General features: G+C 32.1%; 2 protein-coding genes across 6 annotated transcripts in view; one reads left to right on the top strand and one right to left on the bottom strand.

The window, feature by feature from the left end:
- Window positions 1-1,473: 1,473 nt before the first annotated feature.
- On the bottom strand, window positions 1,474-20,309 carry LOC127739022 (RNA-binding protein 34-like). Of its 4 annotated transcripts, none has more exons than XM_052250585.1 (12): window positions 20,206-20,309; window positions 15,690-15,839; window positions 14,485-14,672; window positions 13,554-13,680; window positions 13,120-13,179; window positions 12,269-12,312; window positions 8,901-8,984; window positions 8,195-8,255; window positions 7,763-7,805; window positions 6,401-6,519; window positions 3,451-3,561; window positions 1,474-1,811 (listed from the first exon to the last, which is right to left on the bottom strand). In XM_052250585.1, exons 2-12 carry the CDS (start codon window positions 15,828-15,830, stop codon window positions 1,530-1,532), a joined length of 1,260 nt encoding a protein of 419 aa, XP_052106545.1. In that variant the 5' UTR covers window positions 15,831-15,839; window positions 20,206-20,309; the 3' UTR covers window positions 1,474-1,529. The 4 variants fall into 4 exon arrangements, with proteins under 4 accessions (XP_052106545.1, XP_052106547.1, XP_052106546.1 ...); XM_052250587.1 differs by having other exon boundaries at window positions 20,091-20,211; XM_052250586.1 differs by lacking the exon at window positions 20,206-20,309 and adding an exon at window positions 19,840-19,923.
- LOC127739021 (serine/threonine-protein kinase PAK 4-like) overlaps window positions 19,976-21,961 on the top strand; it is a 29,417-nt gene continuing 27,431 nt past the window's right edge. The window contains exon 1 of one of the 2 annotated variants that reach the window (XM_052250582.1): window positions 19,976-20,105. The gene's annotated coding sequence lies outside the window, so the exon portion shown is untranslated. Of the gene's footprint in view, window positions 20,106-20,139; window positions 20,280-21,961 lie in introns of those variants that run through there. The other variant, XM_052250581.1, reaches the window with a different exon arrangement.

Below are 21,961 nucleotides of genomic sequence, written 5' to 3'. Positions count from 1 at the left end.
CAAGGCCAAGCAATCACCATGGAAATGATATGTGCCTACGTTAATAATTTTGCATACCAACTATCTTTGACCTACCACAAGTGGTTTCCAAATAACTGACCTAATCACACACTATTACATATAAACTTAATAGAAATTTTTTAAGTCAATAGACCATGACTGAGTGGGCAGGGCCAAATAAGCTCCATGGAAATGCTAATACAACTGCATACCAAATATAATTGACCTACCACTAGTGGTTCACCACAAAAAAACCCTAATCACAAACTAATACTATGAATTCATTTATTTTTCGTGGATACCAATTTTTGTGGATTGAGGAAATCTTACATTTTCGTGGATATTTGATTTCTTGGTTTTTGCAAAAGTCTGCATACAAACCCATAGACAATTTGTACCGGTAATTTGTTGAACTATTAAATTCTTGGTTCACCTGTACCCATGATATCCACGAAAATTGGTATCCAACAAATAATAATGAATCCACAGTACATGTAAACTTTGTTGTCTGCTCTTTGGTCGGGTTGTTGTCTCTTTGACATATTCCCCATTTCCATTCTCAATTTTATTCAAAAGTTTCAAAGTCAAAAGACCATGACAGTGGGCAGGGCCAAATAATCTCCATGGAAATGGGATTGACCTACCACTTGTGGTTCACCATAAACTCGACCTAATCACAAACTAATACATTGTTGATGATGCCTGCTGCCGCCGGAAACAGCATACCTATGTCTTTATTTTTTTACTCCCTCAAGGCGAGACAAATATCAGTTGACAATTGTTTTATTCTGTAAATTTAATAAATATATATGTTATTAGGATTTTATTTACCTTTAAATTTCCTGACACACCTTGCATGAAGAAGCTGAGTTGATATTTATGGATAAATTTGTCATAGAAGAAAAAATTAGTATACAAATTTAAAATCTTGTCTTCCTAAGAAAAGATGTGACACATTTTCACTATAGCTGCTAAAACTATAAAAAATCAAAGTGCTTGTGAGCACTGAAGGGTAAAGATTGCTTTCATTTTGCAATTTTGTGAATTTTTAAATAAAACATTGAATTGTATTTTGCTGAACATATGAAAAATAATTTGATTTGGAGTTATCGTCCATTGTTCATGATTGTACATTTGTAGTTGACGCTATCTTCATAACATATTCATAAACTATGCATTTATTATGTAATTTTTAATAAAAAAATGTTTTCTTGACAAATATTGTAATTCAATTACACATCATATTGTGACTAAATATCAAAGTGTATCATATGGGTTACACATCCTCAATAAATTGCATGACATTGACTGGATAGGATCTAAATATGATCATTTCGCTGCACTTATTTGTTTGAACTATCAAAGGTAGTGATAAACCTTGGAAGATATAGATATCAAGTCAGTACCATAGGGTTTTGATTGCATTTACCCCAAAACAGCATAAAAAGAACATCATGACAAACTCCTTTGATCTGAAATTGGATTACCAACTTTAATCCCCAAATTAAAAACAATTTTAAATTCCAGTATCATTTATTCATTTTCTTGCTTTTCGTTTTTTTATCTTTTGTATTAAAGGTTTTCTTTCCTTTTGGTTGACCTTTTGGTTGACCTTTTGGTTGTCCTTTTGTTTTCTCATCAAATCTGAAATGTTTTTGTTTGTTTGATTTCTTTACATGTTTATTTTTCCTGTCACTCAAATGCTGAAATGGATCAGTCTTCTTATTGGTACTTCTGAAGCTCAGTTTCTTATTATCCCTGCCAGGTTTTGGTCCAGATTTATAGGCTTTCCTTTCTTTACTGATTATCATCTGTTAAAAGGTTGAGGAATTATAAAAACTAAAACATGCTCATATATATTTTTTCAATTTGAAGATCATGCCTTATTTGAAAAGTATGTTACTATGCATTTTATTTAGCACAATATTACTTTGTTGCAGTACCCAAAAATGTCAATTGTAATCAGAATTTATTCTAGGGCATGATCTTCAAATGGCAAAATAAATATTAATATTCAATAAAGGAGTAGGGGCAATAAGGTCCTTATTTTGACCAAATATTACTGCAAATTTAAAAGTTATCATACATATTCTTAAGTTTGTCCTTACTACACTAAAGTACAAGGTATTCAGAAAATAAAAACAAATTCAAATCAAAAGGTTTGAAGACATCATTCAATGATATAAAATCCCTATTTGCCACTTTCCAAAATGGTGTAGCCTTAATATAGAAAAATGCCAGACTTATGATGTTACTTTAACATAATGTAAAGGTAGGTATCAGATGTATAATGCATTTTTTTTAAATTGGCAATGGAACATGGTACAAATCGGCTTATCTCCCATTTACCACAATAAATCTCAATTAAAAAATAACTTATCCTTACAAATGCATTAATGTATGTGAGATAGATAAGATAATTAAATAAGGTATAAATTATGTTGCTTGCATCTTTTTCTCTAATAGGTGACATCAATGCGGTAATACACTCCATTAACGAGACGAAACGTCAAACAAGATCACGGGATTCAACATTACTACTGCAGCTACAGGGGATACAAAATGGCATCTTACAACTAAAGGGGGGCAAGAGGGGGTCCATTAACAGGTTAACAATTTTTGATTTTGCTCAAAACAGATTAAACAGTAAATTTATAAATACTGATAAATGATAACAGCAATTTAAATTATCTTAAATGAAAAAACTGAATTCAAAAATCAAAAAACAGTTAACAGGGGTTATTTTTTCACAATAACAGTTAACAACAATGTCAATTTTAAGAAAACAGACAACAGCTAATTAGTCAGCACATATATTTTCAAAATAACAGTTCACAAAAGTTTATAAATGCCTAAAACACCTTAACAGAAAAAATCTCCCCGCCCCCTTCAACTAATTATCATCACAAAATGAACAATTGTTCAAACATATTCTAAAAAGCTTACTTTTAGTGTCAATAACCAAACATATTCTAAAAAGCTTACTATTAGTGTCAATAACAAAATGGACAATGGTTGGAAAACTGGATAATTACATAGATAAATGACAAGATGTGAACTCATAAATTCCTATAGGGAGGACTGGAGATGTTATAATCAGCATTAAATTCTGCAACTGAATAAATAACAACATCAAATAAGGAAGAAAAAGAAGAGTGTACAAGCAGAAAAACACATTTTCATTCACTGAGGTCCTAATTACAAAGGACAGGCATGTAATTTGTATTTATTTTGTACGATTATTTCAAGCTAAACTTAATCAATGGGAAATACTGTATTTAAGTATTGTTTAACAATTTTGCCATCCCAGCTAGCATCCAGTGTATAAAAAAATAATTCTTTTTTAAATTTAACAAGATTCTAATTTTTGAATGTAACGGTGTTGGTCCATTAATCAGAACTATTATAAATATACAGATTATAAAAAACTGAAAAATAAAAAAATAATACTTTTTCTTTCTGTTTCTGGGCTGCTTTCACATCACATCTCATAACCCTCAGTTGTCTCCCCTTTAATTGACTCTCATGGAACTTTAAAGCAAACATAACACCGTCATTTTCCTGTAAAATATAAAACACACCAATAACTGTAATGAACAATTAAATCATCATCTAAGTTTCAGACAAAAGGTTTATGATTTAATATATGCCCAGAGAACACAGAGAAGGACAGTTATGTCCTTTGATTTTGTTGTCTACATGTATACTGTAGCCTTTTTTGTGGACAGTGTAATATGTGTAAAAAAAAATGCATACACCTTCCCAATTTATTTCTTCATGTTATATGCACAAAATAGTAAGTAGGGGGATGAAATTACACTGTAAAGTAGTGATTTGGTCCAGTTGAAACTAGAGGCTCTCAAGAGCCTGTGTAGCTCACCTGATTCTACTTTGGTTTTGGAAATCATGTTAAAATAGATTAAAATCATAACAGATACCCTAATAATGAGAGGCCAAATTTGGTTTAATATTGGTCCTGTAATTTAATAAAAAATCCTGGTGGCCATCTTTAACAGTAAATCAGCAACAAAGTAGCAACACTTCATCAGCACCTCATAAGAAACATTTATGCCATGTTTGGTTTCATTCCATTCAGTGCACCTCTAGAAGAAGCATTTGTATGTATTTCCAATAGGGTCTTATGTTAAAGGAAGTCCCACCGCTGGCGGCCATCATGGATGAAGGATCAGCTTCAAAGTAACAACACTTGGTCAGCACTTCATAAGGAACATTCATGCCATGTTTGGTTTCATTCCATTCAGTGGTTCTCTAAAAGACGACATTCGTATGTATTTCCCATACTGCCATAGGGTCCTATGTTAAACTAAGTCCCTCGCTGGCGGCCATCTTGGATGATGGATCGGCTTCAAAGTAACAACACTTGGTCAGCACCTCATAAGGAACATTCATGCCATGTTTGGTTTCATTCCATTAAGTGGTTCTCTAGAAGAAGTGTAAAATGTAAAAAGTTAACGACGACGGACGACGGAAGCCAAGTGATGAGAAAAGGTAACTTGGCCCTTCGGGCCAGGTGAGCTAAAAAGGTAAGTAAACTGTTGACACACAGATATGTCTCACTTTTTTGTTATTTGATAGTATAATGAAAACGTTGAATCTCAATGGCAATATTTAAATATGTAAATTATGAAAAACATTCAAAGTCAATAAACCATGACTGAAAGTGCAGGGCTAAATAATCTCGATGGACATGAAAAATGCCAAAGCATATAAAACTGCATACCAAATACCATAAAAATTTTCACTTTAAGAACTTAAAGGGAATGTTAAGTTATAACCAAAATAATGTCACTTTATATTGTCCATTGATGTCTTTGCAGTCTAGGTACTGTGAAAGTACTTTTATTCGTGGGGAACCAATTTTCGTGGTTTTCGTGGATGACTTTATCCACGAATTTAAGTGTCCAACGAAATATAACAACTGTTGCCCAAATCAAGACATGAAAAGATTCCCATGTAGGTTTGACTACCGATATGATCTAGAGAATACATTGAATATCGGTAAATCTGAGACTACTATTATAGTAGTCTCAGGGCAAATGCTCTATGAACTACAACTGCAGGCAGGATTATACCCATTTAATCTTTAAAAACCTAAACTGTACAACTTCTGATTGTTTAATTCTCATAAAAAATATTTTTGATCGATGAAAGTCAGATTTCTGGTGGTGATATGCTATGATAAAGTGTTCATTTTATATCCTCATAATTCTTGTACGGGAAATAACAATTTCATGCTGGGCTTGCTTTTAATAAGAATTAATTTAACAATTCAATGTACATTTATAGCATTTGTTTATGTTTATTGTTATTATTGTTTAAGTGACATGTTTATAGCCTAAATAACACCTTTGATGGTCTTTAATCTGTTGATCGCTCGATCCCAGGTTAATTAGTGTCATCACTACACGGTTGCAACAATTTAGATGTTTACTTTGCAATTTCCTTCAATCAAGGCAATTTGTAATCTTCGTTTCTAATGGCTTCAATTCTACACTCTATTTGTTTGTTTTTTTTTTTTTAGAAAACTAAAATCCACGAAATTAAAAACCCACAAACATGTAACTTTTGTTCTAACCACGAAAACTGATACCCACGAATTAAAGTACTTTCACAGTACTTCAACATTACCTGAGTCAACATCTTGTATTTAGTTTGTCCAAGGGAGAGAACTACAGATAGTAAGCAATCAGACCTGGGTGGCACAAACATCAATCAAAACTAAGACTTAGTAAAAGAGTAAAAGACATTTGAATTTAAAGTGTAAATTAAATCTGTTGTATTTGTTTATGATTTATTTCAATCTTTGAAATTTAAGGGAAGTTTTAATAATATTTATTGACTTTTGTGGAACCAAGTCCAGATTAAGCAACTACTCTCTGTAAGCTGTTTGTGTTCTGTATTTGTATTTTAAGATTCCCTGTGATTTACATCTTGGACCTTGTAGAACAAGGAATCAAATATCAAATTATCCCCTCATAATACAGAGGCTGAGAAATATGTGACAGAAAATTTCCATGCTCAGTAGGTATTAGAAAAAAATCAAAGTATCATATAACAGCATGGGATTTGGCAATGGCTTACACAATAAAACTCATTAATCTTTTGTTCCAAACCAACTATCAAATATTTAAAAAAAAAAACATAACAAAAGTAATGGACAGCTAGGTGAATGTAGTTTACAACACCCCGTGAGTTGGGATATAATTAGAAAGCTTAGTTAATTTCATATTCCTGCAAAATTTCATTGTTAAACCATCAAACAATCTGAAATCTTTGCAAATTCTGGATTTATCATTGTATAGATTATTTACTTTCCTTTAACTGTATGTACCGATATGTAATAAGTTTACCCATTCCAAAATCTGAAGTAGATACTCACTTTGAACTGTATATATCCAATTCCCTTTCCTGTGCCAGTTTTATTATCTCGTATAATTCTGACATTCTCTATTTCTCCACAATCTTCAAAATGATTCCATACTTCATTTTCTGTTATATCTAGAAAATCAGAAATTCGTATCATGTAAATGACAACTACATTTGTAATTAAAATCTCGCAGTATATTTCAAACACAGATTCGTAAAATTTTTAGACCTTAGATGTTACTTCTTAGTTTTTTCTTTTAAAACTGACAAGTCACCATGTGTGAAACCCCTCACAATTACTCATTAAAGTTTGTTGTTATGTTTCATAATGCTATCAGGTATAATTGACCTTGAAAAATAAAAAGTTCTCAAACTCTCGGACTCCCAATGATCAAACTTGAACAATGTTTGATGAAAACTGGACCTTAATGGACCACACGCAAGCTTTAATCTCATAAATATGTTTCTACTTAATTTGTAATACCAGTTTTCTTGTATCGATAAACCGATATATTGATGCAATTTATGAGTAAAACAAAGTTTACACAAGTTGATTAGTAGTGTTGTGACCTTGGCCTATGATCTTTAAATAGGACTCAAGCGCTTCCTATTGCAAAGAATTGGATCATAATTGATGGATTAGATGCACAACTGGACTAAAGTAACTGCATGTCTTAATCATAGTGTGTTAAATAGTGTTATTACTTTTGACCCCTGACCTTTAAATCAATAATCAAATAATGGAAATAGGCTGCATATCAGATTTGATTTCTTTATTGGCTACAAGAGCATTTGGATAGAAACACACACAACCATGCACACAGACTTGCTATTGGAGGTTGATGATTCAATATCTCTTTCACATAGTTTATGTAAATTTTCAAATATTGTCCAGATTCAGTATTATATCCATTTCATATCACAGGCCTTAAATTGGCAGAGATTCATAAAATTTAGCATTTGAACAAATTAAAAACTTTAACATGAAACTGAATCTGTTTAAAACTAAATAAACTTATATGTCAGGAAAAATGTATATATCAATAATGTGTAACTCCAAGTACACTGAAGCATGACTAATGAGTAGACTTGTATTCTTTTCCAGGAGCTAAAATGCCCATGTCAAATGATTGTACCAAAATTTTATGGAAACTTTATTTTCAAGGCATTATTAAGGTTAAACTTCTTTAGTTTACAAATTATTGACAGCAATATTTGCTGATGTTATAACAGCTGATTCAGATTATTCTTATCTATAATTGGTCAATAAACTAGATTTTTCAGGAGCAAAAGTATCGGATAAAGACTAAATAAATGGACACTATCTGTCTGTTCTACAACAGATTAACAAAAATACTTATATGAACCAACTTACCATAAGTCATGTTTCCAATGAAGACTGTATTGGCATCGTCATGCTGTAATGAAAAAATATCATAATTGTTTCAAATATATTTGAACAGTTTTTAAATTTTATTTATAATCGAGTATTGAGGGAAAATGGTATCTTCGTAGATATTTTGCCAAAGTTTGCATACAAGCCTACAGAAAATTTTTAATTTGTTGAACATTAAAATTTGAGGTTTACATACACCCACAAAAACAAGTCACTGAAAATAATAATAAAAAGAGGGACACAAGAATGTAATTTTTTTTTAAAATTAGACCTAAAAGTCTTTAAATCAAAACAAGTAATACAGTTAAGTAAGCATAATTGGGAATTTTTTTATCTAAATCTTTTGAAATTTTGTATCATTTTAGATCTTGTTGAATTACATCTGAATATTGATAAAATATCATAGCTTACCCTCTTTGCATTGTTAGATATATCCACTCTAATGTGATACCCATCAATGTCCTGACCATTTCTATAATGTAACATAAGCAAATATACTTAGCATGTCATGCTTATGTTTGATTGCTTGATTTTTTTTTGGAAATTTTTATTTGTTATATTTTAAATTCATTGTTTTTCATAAGGGTCTCGGGGAAGACTAGTTGCATAGCTAAATGTATTATCCTCTTTAAATTAAGAATTATTATTAATTTCATACATGAGAATCAATAATTTCAATCAACACCAATGACTGTCTCAGTTGTCTGCAGACATGGCTTTATCCCCAGCTTAGTTCATTCAACAACACAGCTTAAAATTAGTATCTGCTGCTATAGGTAGTAACTTTTTCATGATCACATATAATGTATGTTCCCTATGTATTGTCCTTCTATAAAGAATGATACAAATACCAAGCAAAATTTGATCTACTGTCAACTCAGAAATTATTGTGTACATTTATTATCATGATTTTGTCATTTTAGACCAAAATTTGATTATTATTTTTTGGCGATACTCAGAAAAATTCAGCTTCATTCATATAAAAAAAAATCCAAAATGAGAGTTTAAATTATTGCGATTTCAATCCTGTCACATTTACATCGCAATAATTTCAGAATTTACAGTATTAAATCATTTTCAAATTACAAATCTTAAATTCTTTAAAAATGTAACTTACAATAATAGAGCCCTTCTGGCACTTTCCTCGTCTTCAAAGCATACATAGGATATGATATTATGTCTGTCTTTGTGAAATGTTTTCCTACAAATTAATAAAAGCATGCTAAAGACATTCAATATTTTGTTTTCAAAATTGCCATTAAAATTAGTGTTCCTAGAAACCTTCGCTGTTTAACAGCCAGCCATCAATACAATTTTTTTTCTATTTTATGCCTTCTTCTATGTAAAGTTATGGTGGTGATCTTGACTTATCAACTTCCCTTGTTAATTTCTTTACTTACAGTGACTTGGCTAACAAAGGAGGTCACTGCACTGGATATAGTCAGTCTATTTTGTATTGACCAAAGTTTAAGAGATGAATTTTTTTTTATAGAAAATTATAGGCTACATTAAACCCCATACAGACACATTTTGAATGGCATCTCTTACATTGAATAATTAAAGAGCTGATTCTTGCAATAAGATAGCTCAGAATTTCTGATACAACATGTCTAAATAAAATGCTCCGCAGGGCGCAGCTTGATACGACCGCAGAGGTCGAACCCTGAACAGTTGGGGCAAGTATGGACACAACATTCAAGCTTGATACAGCTTTGCATTTGGATTGTGATTAAATATTTGACACAGCATAGGTTTCAGACACAGAATGAATGTGGTCTAAGAACTTAAAAATTTTAAATTGGACATTCACCTATTATGGTCCAATATCCAAAATCTAAATACATGGTTAGATTCAGCATATCAAAGAACCCCAAGAATTCAATTTTTGATGAAATCAAAAAAAGTTTAATTTTGGACCCTTTTGACCTCAATGTGGACAAAGTTGATAACGGGGCCCAAAAATCAAAAATCTAAATACATGGTTAGATTCAGCATATCAAAGAACCCCATATATTCAATTTTGTTGAAATCAAACAATGTTTAATTTTGGACCCCGATTTGGACCAACTTGAAAACTGGGCCCATAATCAAAAATCTAAATACATGTTTAGATTCAGCATATCAAAGAACCCTAAGAATTCAATTTCTGTTAAAATCAAACTAAGTTTAATTTTGGACCCTTTGGACCTTAATGTAGACCAATTTGAAAACGGAACCAAAAATTAAGAATCTAAATACACGGTTAGATTCGGCATATCAAAGAACCCCAATAATTCAATTTTTGATGAAATCAAACAAAGTTTAATTTTGGACCCTTTGGACCTCAATGTGGACCAATTTAAAAACGGGGCCCAAAATCCAAAAAGTCAATACACGGTTAGATTCAGCATATTAAAGAACCCCAAGAATTCAAGAATAAAACCACATTGAAATTGGTCAAGAAATAAGCAATTTATACGAAGTATCTTCTTTTGCACAATACTGTGCAATTCAATATTTCTTGCTATTGCGCAATACTGTACAATTGACAATTTCTTGCTATTGCGCAATATTGTGCTATTGGATATTTCTTGCTATTGCGCAATACTGTGCAATTGAAGATTTCTTGCTATTGCGCAATACTGTGCAATTGAAGATTTCTTGCTATTGTGCAATACTGTGCAATTGAAAATTTCTTGCTATTGCACAATACTTATTACATAATAATTTACACATCCTGTTTGGTGTGTATCTCCTACCATATCATTATTATTTGCTTTTAAATATAAATCAGAAATAACCAACTTAAAATGGAAAATTTTAAAAGAAAAAAAAAAGGAAAAAAAAAAAAAATCCCCCCCCAAATTTTTTGAACCCCCTTATGATTCATCACCCCCAAACTCAATCCCAGCCTTCCCTTTGTGGTATGGTACCTTGCAGTACAATTTCAGAGAGATCCATACACTTGAACACAAGTTATTGTCTGGAAACTAGAAAAATGTGTTTTTTGGCCCCTTTTTGGCCCCAAATTCCTAAACAATTAGGGCAATTACCCCCAAACTCAAACCCAGCTTTCCCTTTGTGATATGGAACCTTGTAATCAAATATCAGAAAGATCCATACACTTACACACAAGTTATTGTCCTGAAACTAGAAAAATGCTTGTTTTTTTCCCCTTTTTGGCCCCTAATTCCTAAAATATTGAGGCAATTACCCCCATCATCAATCCCAGCCTTCCCTTTGTGGTATGGTACCTTGCAGTACAATTTCAGAGAGATCCATACACTTGAACACAAGTTATTGTCTGGAAACTAGAAAAATGCTTATTTTTGGCCCCTGTTTGGCCCCCAATTCCTAAACGTTTCAGCAATTACCCCCAAACTCAATTCCAGCTTTTCCTTTGTGATATGGAACCTTGTAGTACAATTTCAGAAAGATCCATGCACTTACACACAAGTTATTGTCATGAAACTAGAAAAATGCTTGTTTTTTTGCCCCTTTTTTGGCCCCTAATTCCTAATATTTTGAGGCAATTACCCCCAAAATCAATCCCAGCATTCCTTTTGTGATATGGAACCTTGTGGTACAATGTCAGAGAGATCCATACACTAACACACAAGTTATGTCTGGAAGTTACAAAAATGCTTATTTTTGGCCCCTTTTTGGCCCCTTTGTGGCCCCTAATTCCTTTACTGTTGGTACCATAACCCCCAAAATCAATCCCAACCTTCCTTTTGTGGTATTGAACCTTGTGGTAAAATTTCATAGAGATCCATTCACTTAAACTAAAGTTAGAGTGCGAAAACCAATGTGTCTTCGGACGACGCTGGACGACGCCAGACGACGACGTCGACGACGACGCCAACGCCATACCAATATACGACCACAAAAAATTTTTTTGCGCTCGTATAAAAAACCATTGAAAAGTTCATTATCTTATTACCGGTATAGATTAGTCATGTGGCTGTACTTTTCCTTAGTTTGATTGATGAGTTTTTATTGTCTAAATTCTAAATTAGGCTTTTACTAAACTATTTTTTGCCGATAGTAACTCCAGATTTAAATGTATTTTGTTTTACTCAATAAAGTTGTCCAAATTGAAGGCAACATTTTGAGTTTTTGAATTTAGAAACTAGACAATTGCATCGAGAATATCAATTTTTTTTTATTGTGTAGTTACCTCCCTTTGTTCTAGTTTTGACAATTGTTTTTGGAGGTGTTCATCATACTATCCATTTTATTTTGATTTGAGGAATTCTTCCTGATGTTTTTTGCACTTACATATGTTTTCAGCAAGCCGCAATCATTAAAAACATTTTAGACCAACAATTGATACATTTAAGAAAAAACGTTTGTTGAACATCCCAAAAATTTGAATTTAAGAAAATTAAAATAATAAATTCATGAACATATGTTAAATAAACTATGTAAGAACACCTCCACACAGGGAAAGACAACTCTTGAAAACTTGTATCATGATGATAATAATAGGTTGTACATTCTTACGTGATTGCAATGGCTCTCTTTGGTAATTTCAAATCTGCAGGTGGCTACAAATATAAAATAAATTCCTTTTTATGTTATTCTGATAAACATTGATTATTTGGAACTTATACATTTATGATGATAGACACCATAATACCAGGAGTGAATAAGTAAATAGTATAAATTTTAGAAAAAGAAAGTTTGAAGATGTAAACATTTAAAATATATATGGAGTTTCTCATACTGCAGGAAGAATAGATAGACCTCTTATTCAGCTTCATGTAGGAACCTGTTAGTCCTTATTATCTATAGTATTGCTCTACATTGTTACAGCTTAACTAATCAATTGTGTATATACTACAACAAATTTAGGTTTAACTGTTTGTTAGTTTGACCATGAAATCAAGTTCACTGTTGTTTTTGAAAGTTTCAATTGTCATTTCAAGTAAAAGTATTGTACTGTCGTTTCATTATTATTTGTTGATTTCTTGGGTACAGGTGTATCAAGAATTAAAAAAAAAATCAACTAAGTACACATTTTTTTATCGGTACAAGTAGATTTCTACAAAAATACATTTTTTTCTTGATCCCCCCAAATTAGTACCAAATTTAATCCACAGTATTATAAAGTAGGTAACATAAGGATTGCTGAAGAACCTGTTTGATTTGCTTTTTCTGTAAGTATCATAGAAAATAAGTAATTCATGAATACCGTAAGTATTTTAATTCTTCGTAGTAACTAAAAGCCCATATCAATTAGCTGAATATCAGAGCTCAGGCTGCAGCCATTATTTAATACTCCATACGTACATGTAAACAAAGCATACTATTTAATTAATCAAACCACTAGGTAAAATGAGGCAGACACTTACTGGACACCGGAATCTGACACTTTCTATTTTACCACACGATCTGAAAATCTTCATGAGTTGCTGAAAATATAAATATAATTACTGGTCAAAGGAAATATAAGGTATATGTCAAAAAGTCATAAAAAAACCAGAAACACATCTAAGAGTTCAACATATAGTCTTCAACAATGGGTAATTACACAATATGCCAATCTTTCAATTAAACCACCTTAATGATGAAAAATAAAGGGCTATTCCAGTAAGACCATGCAACACTAAACATTTGTTTCTGTTGGTTGAGGATGATTTTAAGTTTTCATTCATGTTATTTTTTTCTAAAAACAGTGGGTGTTATCCCCCTTAGGTAATTATTACTGGAAAAGCATATTTTAGACCATTCCCTGAAAGGAAAATGAAATAAATATAGGCTGTAATCATGGAAGTATTTCATTAACCTTTTTATCAAATGATAATGGGAGATTCCCAACAAATACAGTTCTTGAATCTTTTGTTCTGTCTCTCCTTTTATGTCGAGGTTTTCTCCCTACCAAATTTGTTCCTTCACTCTCGCCTTCACCAGTCCTACAAATCAATCAGAGCATTTTATACTTTGAAATTTCTTTCTATTCATTAATCATACTATATAGCACAATTGTTTTCTGTACATGTACTTCTTGGTTATTTTGATCTTTTTCCTCCTGTTGGATACATTGAGGTCTATTCCATTTAAAATTGAGGGGAAAAGGAAGGAACTTTCAAAAACCCACCACAACTAACCTACCATCTTCAAATTATTTTGCATTCTGATTCATCAAAAAGATATCACTGTTATTAACATTAAATGACCGAGTACCTATGTCAGAAAACAAAACTCCCCCACTATTCTACCATATTCATTTAAATGGATAAGCCCTAGAGAACCGTTTGGGGAAGTTTATAATTACAGTACACACAAGTTGTCTGGCTTGCTCAAATATTTTGGTGTCAAGCGAATTTTTAGACACAACATTTTATAACACGGTTGCTTCTATTCTTTTAAAATAAAAAAAATAGCAGAAATAAACATCAGTCTTTGACCATAAATCAAATTTAAAGGAGAGACAAACTTCTCTATAGATTAATCTGATAAGGGAGGTAATCTCCTGTGTACACAATTTTAGAAGGGGAGATAATCCTGGTGCAACCATTTTGCTGAACTTCTGGTCTTTTCCTTTTTTTTGTATTTGTTGTATTGATATTTGTTTACTCATGTAAAACATCTTGTTACAATTTTTAAATGTGTGATTTTGTAATTTTAGTAAAATAAATAAGCAAATGTGTTAATTTTCAGTATGCAGATATGATTACATCTTAAACATATACTACAACGGTTTTCAAGAAGAATACCTATCTGTAGTGTCCTTAAGCAATGATTCATGAACTATCCCTGGGGGTGGGTCAAAGCCTTCTTGATTCTGTGTAGGTATACTTATGTCCAATCCTGTCTTTCTTTTTTTATGAATTTTCTTCTCTTTATTTTTAGTGACATTGACAGTCTTTAATGTTGTGTTCTTTGTACTGACATATGAAATTGGCTGTAATTTAAATCAAACAAAGTTAAAATAAATATCAATGATAAACAGTATGGATTTAGTTTAACATATATCTTAATGGCAATTATACTATAATAGGTCCAAAAGGACTGAGTAAACTGTGTAAAAAAATACATTAAAATTAAAATTCAAGAGGAAAATACACAAAAAACCATCTTCTTTTATGCATAAATCTGAAACAAACAATCACACAGAGTTTGGAATCTGCTGGAAATTTATAATTGACCAATCAGAATAATTGGACATCATGCTCTGATTCTATTTTGAATTATAGTGTTTAATTTATATGCACATCAGTGGTGGCCGTTTGTTGCTGTGTTACATATTTGATTTTTCGTTCATTATTTTGTATATAAATTAGAGAGTTGTCTCATTGGCACTCATACCACATCTTCCTATATCTATAGGCTGTTAGTTTTCTCATTTGAACTGTTTTATATTTGTCATTTCGGATCCTTTTATAGCTGACTATGTGGTAGGGGCTTTGCTCATTGTTGAATGCCATACGGTGACCGATAGTTGTTAATTTCTGAGTCATTTGGTCTATTGTGGAGATTTGTCGCATTGGCAATCAAACCACATCTTCTTTTTATACATAATACATGAATTTAGTAACACAATTTTCCATATGTAATACTGGCACTTGTGCATGTCATGCAAAATTGAAATAGGATTACCCAAACATACAGATGTTTAAATGCAAAGTACAGTAAACCTAAACAGTGTGCACATGTATATGTACAAAATGGAAATTTGAATGGGTGTTTCAATGTGTTACATTTCCAGGGAGGTGTCAAAAGATACATATCTGAAGGGAAGAAATATGTTTTAGTCCAACGAGTTGTTCTCAATAAACTGTGTGTTTGAATTTTGTTTATTTATACATAACAATGATAACAATGCACGATTTCAATCATAAAACATTAAAAACATGAAGGCAGATTTGAAATTAAATGTACTGTGTATACATTGTAATAGGTGTGGATTATAAATCCTTGCCTCAGGTTCAATTTTTTTAGCTGGTGCAGCAAACAAAGAAGCTAGCTTGGCTATTTCTCCTTCTGATGATTTTCTCTTCTTTGCTTTTGATGATTTCTGGATGACATCAGACAAGCTCCCTACTTTATATTCTTCTGACATTCTAATTTACTGAAAAAAATTATGAATAAATTAAAAAACAATAAAAACAAAAGAATGTTCCAATCAAAAATAAAAAGCAGCCAATCCAGCAAATGGTCATTTAATTCCACTGACTCATATTTGGTTTATAGAGGATTGATTAAATCACTTGATATATAATTATATTAGTGAATATAAAACGTGTAAACAAATATTTCACAGCTTACAGGTATCAAAAGCATAAACTCTAGATCTTATGTTGGTTATTTTTTCTGTTTGTTGTACAATGACAATGTAGCTTACAGATCAAGATCCAAACTGTTATTATTGCAGGGGTTAAAAAAATTTGTTACAGCTCACTAGCCCAGGACTTATTGGTAGCAGGATTTTACTAGCCCTGTTGAAAGATCTGCTAGCCCATCAAAACTGACCTGCTAGCCCGAGTATACCTTACAAATTTAGAGTGGGTGTCCCTTGTTTTGAATGCGGCATTATACACGGTATTTGATAAAATAAATCAAATAAATTTTTGTTTTATTAATTATAACAAGGATCTCTAGACATCTTTTTGGATATCTCTTGTACTATGGGTTGTTAAATATTTTCGGGCACAGAAAACATGTTCATTGATCTTGTCATGTGAAACCAGTGGTTCAATTCGTATATTTGTTGTTCCCACATACAAAGCAGACTTTTTATCAGCGTGATCAGGAAAATAATGGCAATATTCACAAAACATCATCTCTTGTTTATCATCAGTAACAATCGACCTTGCCCATTGGGAATCTTTCTGTCCATGACACTATAAATGTTTTTTTCCGCTTTTCCTGGTCGTATTTGGGGGGGCGAGATCATTTTCGGGACGCCGGGATCGGCCGATTTTAGCAACAGGAAATCGGGATTGCCTTGTTTAAAGATTTAAAGATTGGGAATTCGGGATAGAAAAACATCGGGATACGGGAAAGCCACATTTTTTGCCACGGGAAATCGGGATTTTTATGTTGAAATATAACGGGATTGACAAAAAACTGTACCTTGGACAGATAAAAGTGCCATTTTCATTATACTTCAATCAGAATCGCATCTAGAAACAGAGTAGATCCAGATCAGAGTACATGTAACAGTAAGTTGAGAGATAAGCTTTTAGATCGGATCAGGTCCTCAATTATACCGTTTTGATTCAAAAAAATGAGCTAAGTCTCTTACACACATGGGCAAACACACATGGAAAATGTGTTAGACAAGGAACTGTTCGACTTGAAACCACGGCATACAAGTGTGGCACGCTTCCCTTAAAAATGTATGAATCTAATACAACAACTCCGGGCACTCCAATCTCTTTCAAAGACGATGATACGAATATTTCAGATCAATACTTTACGAATATCATCAAGACTGGCTGATTATTTATAGCACTAACACTGTACATTTTGACTCGAAATCTCTAATGGACCAAAAAAAAAGAAATTTCACAAAATTGTTAAAGTCACGGACTATCTTGATTATTTTTATTTTTAAAACATGTTTTCTACATAAAATAAGCTTAACTTTCTACTTTTCTAAATTGTGTCCCCACAAGAGCCTCAACATTAATTCATACCTGTCAATCACTACTAGAAAATTGACCCATTATTCTTCATTATTGATTTTCCCAAGGTCAGTCGATCAGCTTCTTGTTGGTGATCAGTTGTGTAGTTGCATACAGCCCTAAGCATAATCATTTATCCTAACAAGTGTCTTAAAATCTGGTATTGTTTTTAAATTTTATAATGTAAAGCAGCGTTTCGACTACTTTATAAATCTCTCAAGTGACATATATAGATCTGTTTATGTCTGTAACTTGGTTGATCCTTGGTTCAGTGGTTTTTCGAATGGTGACTCAATAGATTCAAATTTCTCTCCGTTACAAAACGATTCCAGTGCTTGTCATATAGGTTCTTGTATTGACTTGAACTGGAATAAGATTTATGAGAACAAAAATGCTTATATTCAGCTTGACGTTACGGTAATATTGATAATACATATTCGGATTGGTTACGCTGAAAGACTACCAATCATACCCGAGACGTTTAAATCGTAAGCATTGAAACATTAAACTTTAAAATTGGGGAACAAATTTATCGGGATCGGGATTTTTAACAAAATATTCCGGGATTTCGGGATTTTCTGATATTAAAACCGGGAAATCGGGATGAGACCCCCTCTCGCCCCCCCTCGTATTTGGCATTTTTTGGGATAAATTTTCAGCCTCATTACCCCCTTCATCTACCGTTTTTCGTTTTGAAACTGACAAAGTTCCTATGGGTGGTCGTACTAAAATGTTTAGAAATAATTTGTGCACGGTTTCAAGCTCAAATTAACAGCTGTCCGACAAGACAGGTCAATATCGATCATTACATGACATACACCCAAGTACCATTAATTGAAAATCTCGGCATAAGCAATGTACAATACCCCCTGTACTGAGAAATTGATATTGAAAGTACGTGAATTGCGATCAAAACATGATACCGGTCCACCCAGAGTTAGTTGTTCTATTTTTAAAACATGTACAAAATCGGTTCAAATTCTTGGAATCCCGGATGACGTACATAATTGAATCTGATTGGCTAAGATAGAATAGTGATGAGGGGATTTTCCACTTACTATTTTGGAAATGCCAAGAATTGTTTGTTACTAGTCCGTCGGGCATATTCGGTTACCAGTTTTAATTGCCCGAAGTGTAAAAGTCTAGTCCCGGGCGTCGGGCTAGTGGATTTTTTAACCCCTGTATTGAAGGGAGACAATGCAATTTGAGTAGTTTTAATCTCCATGTACAAAAATATTAACATGATTAAAGAGTGTGGGAAAATAAAATGAACATCCATTCTTGATAAAGATATGTGTTTAAAAGAATAAAACTGTCACACTAATAGTTAACTCTAGTAGAATTTCCATGCTTTCACAACAACTTTTCAGAATATAAAAGCTGTGTTCATTTAGTAAGATGTATGTGCAAATTTGTGAATTTTCTTCTTTTACACTGTGCACTGATATGCGATGTCATTGCCTAACATTTATGAGACAGAGTATCAAGTCCTGTCCATGCTCTAAATGAATAATAGGCAGTGGGATCAATAGCAAAATGGAGACTGCCAATAAATGTGAATGCCAGCTAACCGCAAGGACAGTTTTTAATACCAAAGCATTACTGGGTGATATATACTAATACACTATCATCGACTTTGATATTATGATAATAAGTTAAATTAGATATTGGATGGTAGGACCAAACACTGCACTTCCGCAAGAATTCACACAGTTCTGTTATCTCATAAAACAAGTGATTATCGAGTAAGCCTCTTATCTCTTTATGGGTACACTCATTGAAACAAGTCCTGTGACCCCTGATGTGCTTGTTAAGCAATACACTGATTATCGTTATTTTTCAATAAATTCCAGTAAATTTTGACATCGTAAAAAAAAAATCTGACACAGAAATGTAGTAGTGATTGTTGTATAACATTTATAGTTGTTATAAATGCAGATTCAGAAATACGTGTATCCTCGTCTGATTGGTTTTTGTGCTATTAAAGAAAGCATTGTGACGTCACAATTTCTATTGAAAAAGCGTGCATAGTACAAATTCATGAGGTATGAAAACATGATCTGACCATAGTTTTTACAAATAGATTTCCTTGGATCAAGTATAATGACTATATTCATGGTATTAGACCTTGCTTGGATCTGTATCTGAAATGTGTTTTATATTCAACTAGGGCATATGCTCTCAACTTTATCAAATTTTGTAACCTTGGGCGTATTATAACCTGTAATATTATGTTTATGCTGTAAAGCTTGTATTATTACATGACTGTAACTCCCCCCTTTTTTTGTCAAACTATAAAATGAAAATGTGTCTTTTACACTCTTGATTATCATTACTGACATTAGACTTGTTTATGCTCATTCAAATCCTTGGTGACTATAAATAACTAGAAATAATGCTTGTATATGACTGTTTACTTCGTTACACATATATATATCTTACATACATGTGCTTTGCTTATTTTGGTGTCCAGCACGCCATCTGTTGGATATTTTTCGATTCAAGTTCCCGGATGTTCAGGTTGACAATAATGGCGTCAAGGGAAGCGTATTATTTTTGTCCAAACTTTTACCTTTAACCGACACTGGAAACAATTTAGAGAAAACTAGTGAACTTTTAAAGCTATAAAAATCAACTTTAATTTGTTATGAAAGTGTTTTAACGGTGCATAACACTTGGAAATAAGTTCATACCTGTGGAGATTACAGGTAAACAATAATCAGGGTGTGTAAATCGGTGACAGTTGACTATCCTGCCCACATAGTTCCTCTGTATTCATAAAATATTGTCAAATTGTTAGTCACTTACAATTCCTCATAAATTCGTGCACTGGACAGACAGATTTCGTTGGGAATAAGCTGGAAACGTGCAGAAAAATACAGGTAATCTGATGAAAAATGTGATACCGGAAGTCTTAGCATAGTTATTTGAAAGGTGACCTACTTCATAATATTGTTTCTGATTTATTATGATACAAATATACATTTACAAATTAACATATATTGTTTACATATACAGCAAAGTAAAAGAATCTACCCCTTACCAAAAACTCAGTTTTCATTATCATGATTATTACATATTAACACACAAAATCCCGAAGTTGCCCCACACTTTACATCATATTACACATGCATGCAATTTTATATCTTGGAAGTAAAAGTTCAATTGAAAGTTTGTTTAAGTGCTTTACTCCTATACAAGTTAGTGGGTAAGAACACCTTTTATTATATATTATGTATAAAGCTATAGTATAATCATGATAATCAAAACTTGCCGGAAGAATAAAAAGGACTTATATTGTACTGTGAAGTACACTTGTATACATAAATCTCATGGTCAGGATTGATTTGTATTTGATTGACAAACAATTCCACATCTGATAGTGACCCCATTAGAATGAGCATTTTATATCAGAACCATAGGTAAAAGAAATATGAACATAATTGTAGGTACAAACGTACCTGTACAATGTAGGTAAATGCCTGCTGTAGACAAAAAGTATCTGTTAGATTTTAATAGTTGCCAATTATTTTAGGGCTACCTAGAACACTGTATTAGAAAACAGCTCTTTTGTCGAACTGTGTAAGACCGGTCAAATTCGTTTAATAATACTTTTCTTCAATCTTCTAAGTTTGAACATGCTAATGAAAAAAGTATTCATAGACATTTATAATGAATAATTGTTTCAGTTCCAAAGATTTTGCATTTACTAACACTTTCTGTAATTATTACAACATGTCTTCCTCTGTTTTGATAAATTGCCATTAGTATTTACAGTGCAGAGTATTTTTTATTATGATAAGGCTTGGTTGTATAAACTAAAGAAATAATGTATAATTAAAGCTAAAAGCACTTTGCATTGCAGGTGTGAATCTTTTTTTGTCTATCCAAAAGCCATTGATAGAAATTTATGTCTAGTAAATAATTCTGTTTCTTTGTCTTGTGTTCTTAGACATATTAGAATATGCCATGGTTACGAGTCTTGGCTAGTACATTTATTACTTCTTTGAACAAATCAAATACTGTCAATGAATACATTTTTTTTTTAATTGTACATTTATTAGGCCAAAAAAAATAATACATGTGTTTCCCCTTACGTGCTGAAACAATTTGGGTAGGTAGGTAGGCAATATCATTTTATTTTACAATCATATTTTAGCTGGTTTCTATTAGGGAATCATTCTGACTTTAACAGTGCTTGTTCAAAAATGGCATAAAAAGTGTTAGAGTAGGTACTAAAAATTAGGGTAGGTAGGGTTAGCGGAAACACATGTATATTTTTTTTGGCCTTATTGGGACTGTTGAAACATAGACAAAACTTGATTTATTATTACGAAAAATCGGGAAATGTTGCAGAAAAATAATGCTATCAAAATTTGAAATATAAGTTTTTACTTTTACAACACCTATTTCTATACCCATTGCAATTTTGGCAACAATAAAAACATCCCTAATCTTTTTTTTTCAATTTGTTCTGATTAGGCTCATTAAAAGGAAGCAATATTTGGAGTGTTGAAACATTTGACATGAACTTTGTTATGTTTTCCCTTCTAATTACCTTGAA

Source organism: Mytilus californianus, unplaced genomic scaffold (genome assembly GCF_021869535.1).
Source record: "Mytilus californianus isolate M0D057914Y unplaced genomic scaffold, xbMytCali1.0.p SCAF_4, whole genome shotgun sequence".
Lineage (NCBI taxonomy): Eukaryota > Metazoa > Mollusca > Bivalvia > Mytilida > Mytilidae > Mytilus > Mytilus californianus.
The sequence above is the reverse complement of the archived record's forward strand: the minus strand, read 5'-3'. Positions and strand labels throughout refer to the sequence as shown.